The 12,936-nt window shown below is 42.0% G+C and overlaps 1 protein-coding gene across 1 annotated transcript in view; it reads right to left on the bottom strand.

Moving 5' to 3' along the window:
* Nucleotides 1-784: 784 nt before the first annotated feature.
* The window catches only part of LOC111863406 (transcription factor SOX-8-like), a 52,316-nt gene continuing 40,164 nt past the window's right edge, over nt 785-12,936 (bottom strand). The window contains exons 5-7 of the mRNA XM_023849707.2: nt 8,542-8,682; nt 5,412-5,858; nt 785-4,076 (exon numbers count right to left, since the gene is read on the bottom strand). Of these exons, the coding sequence (XP_023705475.1) occupies nt 4,073-4,076; nt 5,412-5,858; nt 8,542-8,682 (592 nt within the window). The 3' untranslated portion in view covers nt 785-4,072. The remainder of the gene's footprint in view (nt 4,077-5,411; nt 5,859-8,541; nt 8,683-12,936) is intronic.

The following is a 12,936-nucleotide window of genomic DNA, read 5'->3' as shown; positions in this document are numbered from 1 at the left end:
GCCGCTCCAGCGACCGCGCTCCGTGACCAACCACCCACCAACAACCACACTCTGCGACCAGCAACTTCCGGCAACTGCCGCACTGCGACCAGACAACTAACTCAGCTGCCGCCACTCCAGCGACCGCACTCCGCGACCAGGTCATCTTCCCACAAGAGCAATATTACAGCAGCAGTAATGAAAGGAGTTCAGCATATGACTTCCAGCAAAATTTGCAGGCAAGGCAGAAATGTTGGAATATGCGTATAAGTCAGAAATTGGCATTATGAAGCTGATCAAACTTATTCAATATTTTTGATACCATACATGTACACTGTATCACAAAATCAGTCCAGTTATTCAAAGTCAGATCATGTAAACACAAATGTTGCATATTTATTACGAACAATAAAGAGATACTAACACTTATCAAAGTAATATTGCTTTCAGCCTTTTGGTAGGTCATCTTCAGTTTGATATTATTTCATAAAAAAATGCTACTATACAGAATACATAATTTTAATATCTTACACTGCATTCCTAAGTCTAAAGCTAAGCCTTTACATTTTATAATTATGCAGCCTGCTGGTATTTGTGAAGTTCCTGTTCTAATGTTGAATTGAATTTGAATTGAATTTATTTACATTCTATAAATCCTAAGTAGGTTAGTAAATGAAGGATCATCTAGGAGATCAGCAAGAAATCCCACAGAAATGAAATACAGTGTCAGTAACGTATGTAAGGAAATTAATGATAATCTAATTTATGATATAACCTATAATTCTCAAATTAGCAGACTAAATTATGTTATAAAATATCCTCACAGAAAAACAAGACATACATCAAATAGAAAAAAACAGTTCGCAACAAACAAAGTAGAATCATCTGAAAATTGTAAGTTAATAATTTTATGGCATCTTTTACTATAAAATTAATCAAAAAAATATTCACAGTAATTCTTGTACCGGGTTTGAATACCTTCCACACATTCCAAACAAGCTGAATACACCAGCAAAATTGATATGTCTTCTAAGATAAAATATAAAAAGGCTCAAGGATAATCTATCTACAGTATTATATATTGTTGACTTGTGTTTGTCTTGTCGTGCTAAGAATCTTTATTGACTTCTTCTGCATCTGTAGGCCTTTGGCCGGTTATGGATTTATGGAACAAATAAATATGAATGAATGAATGAATGAATGAACGAATGAACAGTGTTTTTGTGATCTATAGGTTTATATGGGACCCAAAAATTACCAAAATTCTTTCCATGATATATTACATAAGCCACATTCTACATAAATATAGTGACATACAGATTGGTCTAATATACTGTATTAAGAATAAAAATTCTCTGTTTGCAATTAAAAAATGCATTAATAATTTTGTACATATTTATATAATGTTTATAACAGTAAATTACATGTTTAACCGTTTTAAGCATTAAATTCATCTAAATAATATTTAAGGATTCAGTTCGTACCTCACAGGAAATGCTGCATCTCCATAAGAACAACCAACTGGTCAATTCTGAATAGGAAAATGATGACTGTTTATTGTGAGAATCATAGAAAATGCATATACATATAGTCATATGTGCAAAATGTAGTTTCTGGGTGTTAGAGCAGATGACACCTATAGTTTCAACTGCCATTTTACAAGGTTAATGGAAACATGTGTGAAGAAACGGTACATTGAAAAATGAACTACAACTTTACAGTGTTTAATGAAATTTCAGGGAGAATTTTTGGAAGAGACAAACAAAATTTTTCAGATTACTGCTTTTGAAGAAGTGACACTGTGTAATCTGATACATCACTGCCAATGTATTGGAGGAACCTGCTGCCTCCATCTTCAGGAGACAATAATCTCCACTGTCACTGGCATTAAAATCTCAAGTCTCACGCTAAATTAAAAAAAAAATATATATATATATACATTAAACTCTGGCAAGAGAACACATTTACATACTGTCTTTGTGTATCCAAATAAATTTCTTTATTGTTTGTTTCATTCATACAATGGCCTAAGAATTTTGCAACAACAATAAAATTCATTATTACAAAGTCCCATTAAGTAAAACTGAAGTAACTTGAAATTAGTTTCATATACCTAGCCCCCACTCTGCAACCAGTCAAGTGCCAGGACAGAAATGAAGCCCCATACTTCAAGAACGAGACTGTGATAATATGTTACCTGGTCAGGGCTACTGCACAAGTTGCAAGGCAGTGACAGTATGAGCAATGTTGGCATGATGATTACCAAGGGAAAACTGAAGAAACATTGTCCACCAAAAAACTAATATGAGGCCATCTAGGATTGAGTCCAAGGCTCCACGAGTGAAAGCAGGGTCTCACTTCCTGTCTCAAAGTGCAGCAATGGTTACCATAACCATGTTAAAGACATCAAAACCAAGCCAAAATAAAATATGAGTATTCTTACAGAGATTAAAATATTTATCAACAGATATATTTTTGACATTATTCTGCAGACATTTTGTATTGCTTCTCCATAATTTTGAGGGACTTCTAGAGGACTATCTTAAAACTTATGCATAATTTTCTCATACAAAAAACACACAGTTAACAGTATAAATGTTACAGTTTTCTTTTCTAAACTTCATCATTAACCATTAAAACATTGGATTATTTTCATGTACCTGCACTAACAAGCCAGGTTCTTGATAATGTTAAAGATAAAGTAATACTTAAACTCGTCCCTATACTTAATTAAGCACTACAACACAAGGACATAAGGGAGAAAGTATGTACAACTCCATGCATTCTTAACTAAGCACTAGATGGAGGTGAGTGGTCAGCTTCACAACCCATAGGCTTTACCCGCAAGAAAAGATCCCCTGATACCCACTGGGTAGGAGTCTGGGTATGTCCCAGAACTAGTCTGGACATGTAGGAAAGAAACCTCTTGACCTTGCCAAGAACCAAACCCTGATTCCTCCATCGTCCAGCCAGTAGTCTAGTTTCTATACTGACTGAGCTATCGCAGCTGCTTTCTGAATACATTCTGGAGGGGAGAGTACCTGCTCTGCATATAGAAATCTAGCGAACACCTTTATTTGATTTACTTCAAAATTAACAGGCAGACCAAATGACTTACCACTTTCCTCACATCAACAACAGTAGGGCTCCAAGGGCCACAAATAATATTTCAGATTATTAACTAGGCTACGGGCTGGGCTATTGAAGAATCGAGGTTTGATCCCTGGAACAAATAAGAGATTCACAGGGCCCAGACTAGTTCTGCAAACCACCCAGACTTTTAATCAATGAGTAACGGAGAGAGGCATCCTCCAAAGATAAAGGGGCCAACGTACTTAACCTCATCTGGTGCTGAGGTTAAGAAGTTGTGTGGAGCTATACCTCCATTCTCCAAAGCTCCTTCATGCCATGGCACTTATTTTCCTTGGTTTTAAAAAACGTAAAGCTATCCCTGTAACAGGCTGTGGAGGCCAATATGGTTGTGAGATGTCGAGACTCCCACATTTTCTAGACAGTCGGCTCACAGATTGCGGTGAGGTTGTCAGCCTTACGCGCCGGCCGCTCTTTGCTTAGGGGCTCAATGGACTCCAAGGCCACAGTGTGGCTTGAAGGATTATGTTAACTGAAAAATCCAATGACCTAATCGGGAATCGAACCCGTGACCTGCCAGCTTGTAGCACAGTGCCTCAACCAACTACGCCACTGCGTATTCATAACATTTGCACAGGGGATCTTTTAACATTTTGCACAGTTTTTACAGTTTTCTGTGTTTTAATATGAAAGTCATAGATAAATTGAATTAAGTGACAGAACCACAAAAGAGAGGAATGCAGGCCAAGGTCGACAGGCCTGATATTTGTGCATCCCTATATTTCTAATTTGAATCCTTCAATCTCAACATAATTCAGTGTTTGAACTTCTTTACTTGACTGAATAAATTGCAGCTGGAAACAAGTTTCTGACAAAAATAGACGCGTAGATCTTTCTTAGACCATGGTACACCATTTCTTGGCTGGATCTGCAAGATAACACTTCCATCTGGCAGCCTATGCAAGTCAGCAGGAATTCTCTGTTATCTTCTCAGCCCCATCTTTCACCTGGTTAAGGAAATGTACATCAGAATTCCTGGATTGATCTAATCACTTCATGTAATGTATGGAGGAATAAGGAGGAGGAGGTACAAGAAGGAAAAGGAAGAAGTAGAGGAGGAGGAGGAGGGAGGGAGGAGGAGGAGACGGAGGGGAGAACCCTTCATGAAATGTTGGAAAGACATGTAACATTCAGGTACAATGGGGTAAAATGACTTGAAATTGTCCATTACAAGAAATTTGGTTTTTAAAATTCGTTAATTCATATTCCTGCGGCTCCCTCTGAAGCAACATGCATCCGTGAAACGCTTTCGTTTAACTTCAGTTTCTTAGTCTTTAGACAGTCGGTAGGCCCCCTTCGACGGGGGATCGGCCCGTCGCAAGGCCGCTATCTGCACAGTACAACACAAACACAGAATAAACGTAGAAAATCGTCCATGCGTTGAGTGAGATTCGAATCCGCGACCCCAGTGTTCCAGCAGGCGAAGGCAATTCATGCCTTAGATCGCGCAGCCACTGTGAACGGCGATAAATACATAAACCTTCATAGAGCAAATGAAGATTGAAACAATTGACAGTTGAACACACTGCTCTGTCTCCTGAGAATGCAAACAGCTCAGAGCTGCATTACTGTCATCCTCTCGAAGCGTCGCAGAGAGACAACAGAAACTGTCAGTAGACAAGCTGTACAGATGTCCAACATGGACACGTTCCCTTGACTTTTGTCGGTCAAAGTCAAAGTCACATTACGTCCGACGGTCAGTCGCCCAGTCAGTCTTGGTGTCAAGCCCCAACTGAGGCCAAGACTAGATTTTTGTAACCGTTACACGGCCGCGGTATTGTCGATGTGGGGCGCCCTCTCTGAGGAGAGGACTGCTCTGTCATTTACCGCGGTTAGAGTCAGCAGTACATGTCATTTGCCGGTGTTCCCCCCAGTCAGTTGTCAAGGATCTGTTGTTTTTTCCCCTGCAGATTATTTACAGCTGCACACGTCCTTCCAGCACATATACATGTACAACATAATGTAAGGCCGGCCGCCTCTGTGGTCAAGTGGTCAGAGTTCTTGGCTACAGATTCAGAGGTCCCGCTATCAGATTTTCTGAGAAGTAGTGGGTCTGGAACAAGGTCCACTCAGCGTCGTGAGGATAGCTGAGGAGCTGTTTCAAGGAAATAGCGGCTCCGGTCTAGAAAACCGAAAGTAACGGCCGTGGGGACCTGTTGCGCTGACCACGCGACACCCTCTATCCGTAAAATTTGGCACTAACTTCCTAAATGTTGTGTTAAACTCCTTTACTCTGCAGCTACAAAATACCGACAACTTTCACATCCCTGGATGTCCCTTACCTCGGCGACATGTAGTACGACCCTTGTGGGGGCCCGTAGGGGTAGAAAGCCTGATGATGCGTTGCGGGAAAGCTAGTACCAGGGAACGGGCTCGTCGGTGGAGCTGCTGCCTGGTGATGGGCCGGATTGCCGATGCCTGCCCCTGCAGTAGGGGATGGGTGCAGATGATGATGGTGGTGAAGGAACTCACTCCCTGGTCCGGGTACGTACCCTCCTGCCGTTGGGGTGGCTGGGGATCTCAGGCCGAAACCTGCTGTTGTACTCGTAGGACCTCCAGTCAGCCCGGAACTTGCAGGAGCCGAGGAGGCGGCAGCGCCATAAACAAAGCCAGAGTTGCCAGCGGTGGCACGGGAGAAGCCCTGGTGGTGTCGGGACATTACGTGGCTCTCTGCGCCACCCGAGGAGTCGACCGCCCCGCCCGATACCAGCTGGTACTGTGGGTGCCCACTGTAATGAGAAGCAAGTGCCGTTGTTGCGCGGAAGTTCTCTTTAACATCTCCAGAAAGTCGATGGAACTCTTCCTCCTCGACAAATTGAAATGGAAACAGTTCAACCTCATAATCCGTGCCGTGGCTCCGGCAGTTAATCACCGTGTTCGAGCCTAGGTCAGGTCATGTGGAAAAGTGACACTGGGCCAGGTTTTCCTCCCCTATAAATTCTAATCCCACCAACTGCTCCATATTCATTAATGATCCTATTATCGACGCTTTGTCTCGATACTGACGGCGTTGTTAAGATGCAAACAAACAAACAAACAAACAAACAATCAAACCTACCCCGAGTCGTAAATTTTTTCAAGGCGCTCAGTAAATGCTATCAAGTGCCTGTTTTGGGGTGGGGGTTTGATTATGATATTACTATGATAGTCGAATGATTAGTTGTAAAGATGCGGTCGCAGTTTAATCGAGGTATTACCCTGGCATTCTCCTGGAGGTGCTAGGGAGAACCACGAGAAACTTATCTCTTCATCTAGTGTTTCAATTAATGTTCGAAAATGTACCTTCCGGACAGAAGTAATACTTTTATGGCTATGGGAGCCCACTTAGTCCAATCGATGCCAAATGCCGGAGCTTCGCCGGTTCTTTTTTTATTTCTCTGCGCATTTTTCCCTTTATTTCTAAGAGCGCTTGCAGCTCCCCCACCCCCAGATTTCCTATTAAAACCGCTTCATCCCTCTGTACGCATGCAATGACTGGAAATTTTACTGGTATGTTTAGATGTGTTCCTATATTAAAACTGAACAATAATGACGCAGAATTTACATGAAAGCCTACAACATGCATATCTGGGCGTACATCGAGCTTAACTCGTCAAAAATATTTATCAGGATGAGTGCAAGTTGTACAAAAAACTGAAATACACATTTCATAGGCCTACATCAAACACTTTTCTTTAAAGGTTGTTCATTTTCTGAGATAATTACATAGAAGTGGGCGAAAACCCACCAGAATTGTTATGCTACATAAAAGGCCAATATGGCCGCGCCATAGCTCAAGCGGTTAGTCGCTTGCTTCCCACCGCGGCGTCCCGGGTTCGATCCCGGGTCTGGTCATATGGGATTTGTGGTGGACAAAGTGGCGCTGGGGCAGGTTTTCTCCGAGTACTTCGTTTTCCCCTGCCAATCTTCATTCCACCAATTCCTCCACAATCACCCTCACCTATCATCTGGGGCTGGTACAATAGGCCAGAAGTGGCCGCAGTACAAGGGAACTAAGGGAACCCATACCTGCATATTCATCAATTAATAACACTCACACTCGAAGATTATCTGCATCTCGTACATATTTATGGTTCCCAGTATTTCAGTTCTTACTTGTCCGTGGTCTAAGTAGTTGAAAAGTATGTGTCCATGTTTTTGCTTTCAATGAACAGATTCGCCCGGTTTATATGACAACATCAGAAAGTATTAATCAAGAAATTAATGTGTACAGACAATATCAGAGATAATATCCCGCAACTGTTATATTGCGTATGAATCTCCCAACATTTTCAATTTCTCCTGTTCATCAGAAATTGACCACTGCTGTTTCTACGATAACATCTTTATGTCTGTCTGTCTGTCTGTCTGACTTTTGCCATAATTTCATACATGACACATAAATTTATCTAATTTTTTCAATTGTTTTCTCGTTACGGATTAAAATACACGCCTAGGGCGATCTACTTCATGTTCCATCCGGCGCCATTGTGGACAATAATAGAACGCGTGATGTCACTTCCGTTTATAAAATCTGAATTTAATCATACTTACTTATCGAGCTGAGCCCTTCTTGAGGAGCCGCCAATTCTGCAGCTACTCAAGAACTTCCCAGCATTTTATGGAACCCGAAGGTTCATTGCCGTGTTCACAAGAGCCCTCCACTGGTCCATATCCTGAGCCAGACCAATCCAATCCATACCACCCCATCCTATCTCTCTAAGATCTATTTTAATATTGTCCACCTAGCTACGCCTTGGTCTTCCCAGTCCTTCCGGTTTTCCCACCAATATTCTATATGCATTGCTCTTCTCCCCCATTCGTGCTACATGCCTTGCCCACCTCATCCTCCTTCACTTGATCATTCTAATTATACTTGGAGAAGAGTACAAGTTATGAAGCTCCTCATTATGCAGTTTTCTCCAACTTCCTGTCACTTCATCTCTCTTCGGTCCAAATATTACCCTCAACACCCTGTTGCATTTAATGATAAGTAAAATAATTCTGTATTTGTTTTATCCAGGGGCAGTGAACAGGTAAATATCATGCAATTGTTAGATTTTTGTTACTTATAAACTTCATTAAAGATGCACTTAATAGATTGGTCTAATAGACACGTCGTTAAAAGAATGAAGTACGAATTTATAGGCAGAAACTTCATAATGCACTACGGTTTGCTTCAAGAAAGAAACCATAAGAATGACCCTTTATGTTGCAATAAACAGACACATTCATCAATACGTGAACTATTAATATAGCTATCTTTATAAATCTGAGGCCAAAATATTCGAGATTAAATTTTAGGATTTCTTACATCCACATGTCCAGTCTACATCCATTTGCTTAGAGGTTAGTAGTTCGATTATTGTGTTAAGCAACTAAAATGAAAGATCCCGTGGCCACAGTCCGGCTTAGATGACTGGCATTTGTTACCAGGAGTACGCCTTGTGGGCCGCCATTTCTTCCGAGTTGACCGCTTGCCTGGCCGAGGTTTCTGCGATGTCCCTCTCGGCGTAGAGCTTGGCGAAGCTGCAATCGGGCCCTGGCGGCGAGTCAGGCAAACACAGCTTCATCCTGCCATCAACACATCGGTTTGTAAGAGACAAAATTCTATTAATTTTTTTAATTCGCTTAGTGGGGGATGAAGTCCAACTGGGTCCACTCGGCACGGCGGCCACTGATTCGCCTACTGTACCTGCCCCGGGTGATTATGGTGGAATGAAGATTGGCACGGAAAACCGAAGTACTCGGAGAAAACCTGCCCCAGCGCCACTTTGTCCACCACAAATCCCATTTGATCAGACCCGGGAGCGAACCCGGGCCGCCGCGGTGGGAAGCCAGCGACTAGCCGCTTGAGCTATGGCACGGCCTAAATTGTATTAACCGTGTTCTTCTTCTTACTCTTTCGACATTTACACTTTAATGTGGGGAAAAACTAAAGATTTTTATCATATATTAAAATTCGCAGTAGATCATAAACATCTGGAAAGTTTCGAAATGTGGTGTTGGAGAAGGATGGAGAAGATCAGTTGGACTGATTATGTGAGAAATGAAGAAATGTTAATTAGAGTCAGTGAGCAGAGGAATATCCTACACGAAATAAGAAAATGGAAGGCTAATTGGATTGGTCATGTTTTACGCAGAAACTGCCTTCTAAAAGAAGCTATCGAAGGAAAGATAGATGGGCGGATAGAAGTGACAAGAAGACGAGGAAGAAGACGTAAGAAGATGCTGGATGACCTTGGGGACAGAAGAGGTTACTGTCATTTGAAGGAGAAAGCTCTAGATCGCATTAAGTGGAGGAATTGTTTTGGAAGAGACTGTGGACCTGTCGTCTGACAGATTACTCATGATGATGATGATTAAAATCCTTTTGTAATGTGATGTCAGATGTATACCCCTCCATCTGATTTTTGGAGAAAATTCAAAACTGAAAAGGGAGGCAAATACACCAAATATTAATATTATTTTTGTTAATGTGGTGCCCTCTATGCTTCAGTACTGAGATGTAGGTCGAGGCGAAAAGCTGCATATCTGCTCTCTCCGGTGAACATTTCAAACCCCCCCAAAAATTGGAAACGAAAGACAAACCTATCGAATAGACCTACTAATACTAAAATATAGGACGTTCTGGGACGGACTATCACATTCTTTCCTTTGCTACGACACGGACCGCATAGAAAACGAAGAGTCCAACAATTGTTGCATGTGTATTTCTTGCCGTGGTAACGTTTTTACCGAGCCTAGTAACGATAAGGGTTCAAGTAAAAAGACGCAGACTGATGGGAGGAATTTATGGAGTATGTCGTTCAGACGGGCTCAGTTGCCATGGTATACATGCCAAGTTTCATAAATATTGGTTACGGCATTCAGAAGTTGATACACTGACACACAAACAGCAAGGTGATCTCGTAAGCCTCTTCTATTTTTTATAAAAATAAGGGAAATAGACTAAAATGATTTTATTAATTACTTTCCTTAATTTGAAAAAATAAATAAAAAGAGGCTTATGAGATCACCTTGCTGTCTGTTCATGTCCATTTATCTGTTTATCCCTCTTATTTTTTTACTTTTGCGAGATCAACTTGTTATCATTGTCACCCCGCTATCGTTACTAGGCAACAGACCGTCTGTGTGTCTGTGTGTCTCCTCTATTACTTTGTTTTATTTTCTGTGTGGTCTGTATGGTACAAAAAGAGAGCGGCAGTTCTTCCCACCTGTTATTAATTCTTCTTGCCCCCTGGATATTCTAGGACGATCAGTAAATTGGTTCTACAGAGCTTGAATGTAAGCCTGTGAGAAAATTATATGGCTGATCTGCACTGGAAGGGAAATCCTTTCGGCGCCCGAGTGCAAGAAAGAATTTACTCTTTATTTCCAACTATGAGGACGTTCTTGCCGGTGGTTAGGACAAAGGAGTTTTTAAAGTAAGAAAATCTGGGAAACGTCTTGCAGTTAGGCGCTTAGGCGTCGGAACACTGCCACCGTAACGTCTTCCCTGCGACAGGTGAGACGCTCTCTTGTCTCGACGCCACAACTAGCATCTGTCTTGCCTTTGCGTTTCCGGACTCTGGCGTCCCGACGGCTCAATACAGCCCCTTGTTCCGAACCATTTAACTGCAAGATTAACGACACCAGCAGTCAAACCTTTTGCCAAATATTCTGTAACCAAGTCTCCTTTCCCCAGCCCTTTATTACTGGAAACACATCTCAATAGCTGAAAGATCGTCTGTTGTCTGCTGATGAACTGTTGAAACTACAAGCTATAAGCTAATCATATAAAATAACAAATGTTAACACTTTCATTGCTACAAACGATATATATCGCTTTGAAACCGGCCCATCCTTTCAGTATATCTCTGGTATATAGCATCGTAAATTAAAGGTAGACCTGTCCTGACATCTCGTGAGGGTTTAACCTAACTATTTACAAGATAAGGTATTTGACCGCCTCTGTGGTCTAGTGGTCAGCTTTCCTGGCTACAGATCCAGAGGTCCGGGTTCGATTCCAGGCGCTACCAGATTTTTTCTGAGAAGTAGTGGGTCTGGAACGGGGTCCACTCAGCCTCGCGATGACAATTGAATAGATATTTCAAGGATATGCTGCGCTGACCACGTGACGCCCTCTCTGTAATTGTTGTAGTTGTTAATCGTATTTGGTTTGTATTCACTGTGGTAGGATGTCCTTATTGTTGTGTTTTGTGTATTGTGTTTTGTTTGAACGTGTTGTCACTTAGTGTAATGTGTGTTACTTGTCTGTTGTGTCCTATTGTGTACTACTGCCACCGGGCTAAAACCCAATTGCAGTATAATAAATAATATATATACCCTCAAGTTTGCACTAACTTCGCCGACAAGCGGCGGTCGCTCGGTCGCTTGCGGACTAAAATCACGGTTTTTTTATATTTACAGAATCAGGTATTACAACACCCTTAGGTGTGACGCCGTGTAGTTCGGTAGAATTCCACCTACATTTCGAGAGAGATGTCGAAATGTAAACAATATAAGCAACAAGCGAACAACAACAAATATAAGATTTCGGGATTGCTTCCAATGAAATAACGCTAGTACCAAGCTTCACGAAGATATCCAGCAGTACAACGCATGCAGTAACAGGAGCAAGAGCAGTACAACGCACGCAGTAACAGGAGCAAGAGCAGTACAACGCACGCAGTAACAGGAGCAAGAGCAGTACAACGCACGCAGTAACAGGAGCAAGAGCAGTACAACGCACGCAGTAACAGGAGCAAGAGCAGTACAACGCACGCAGTAACAGGAGCAAGAGCAGTACAACGCACGCAGTAACAGGAGCAAGAGCAGTACAACGCACGCAGTAACAGGAGCAAGAGCAGTACAACGCACGCAGTAACAGAAGCAGAACACAACACAGAACACGATACACAAATGTATGTAGGAAGAATGCTCACATAAAAGGGGACTGGCGTAATTGGCGTGTTTGAGTGCGACGTAGGATGAATCCTGAAAAGTTTTATTATTTAGAATTAATCGTCCTGTATGACGAATACAGATTTTAGTCATTTTAGAATGAAGACATCATGGCATGCAGTACAATAGTTTAACGTGCATAAAGACACCTGAGGATGGCACATTAGTGCTGAAACATGTAGTGTGGAAGTGAAGAATAAGGTGAATAAGTGTATACACTGTAAGACGGTTAGCATAAACCATGCACATGAATCAGTGTAACAGGACGCTAAAATATAACATTTTTCATGAAGATTGTTGTAATGATTCAGAAGTTCATATGTTGGGTATAGAACATGACGGAGTGATCAGAAATGTCTACGTTTCTTCCTAAAGGGAAGAATTCCGATATTCATGTACCCAGACCGTGCGCATGCGCCAGTATGCAGTACATAAGGCATGTATAACTTGTGTACTGCTATTCATACGCGTTTCTTATTCCTGTTCCTCAGCAAGCGCGGCTCCGTGAAGGCACAAGATAACAATTTCAAGTATCCATTGGACACACACAACACAGGTTGCGCACCACAGACAGTCTTCATGCTGTGGAGAAGCGAAAATGTCTTGCTTCTACCTGGACTCGAACCTCACCTGTCCATTCCGCAGTTAATGAAGATAGGACCGTATTGGGGACACTGCTGTGTATACTGAAGTTATTTAATTGTACAGTTAAATTTATTGGGACACGCGGTAACATGGCTGGTTGGGGCATCATGCTACAAGCCGGAAATTCGCGGGTTCGATTCCCGATGAGGTTCAGTTTACCTAATCCTTCCAGGCGCACTATGACCCTGAGGTCGACTCAGCCTCTAACAGAAATGAGTACCAGGAATCTTCCTGGGG

The sequence above is a fragment of the Cryptotermes secundus genome, unplaced genomic scaffold (assembly GCF_002891405.2).
Source record: "Cryptotermes secundus unplaced genomic scaffold, Csec_1.0 scaffold1379, whole genome shotgun sequence".
In the NCBI taxonomy this organism is placed as follows: Eukaryota; Metazoa; Arthropoda; class Insecta; order Blattodea; family Kalotermitidae; genus Cryptotermes; species Cryptotermes secundus.
Note: the sequence above shows the minus strand (reverse complement) of the source record. Positions and strands in the feature narration are given on the sequence as shown.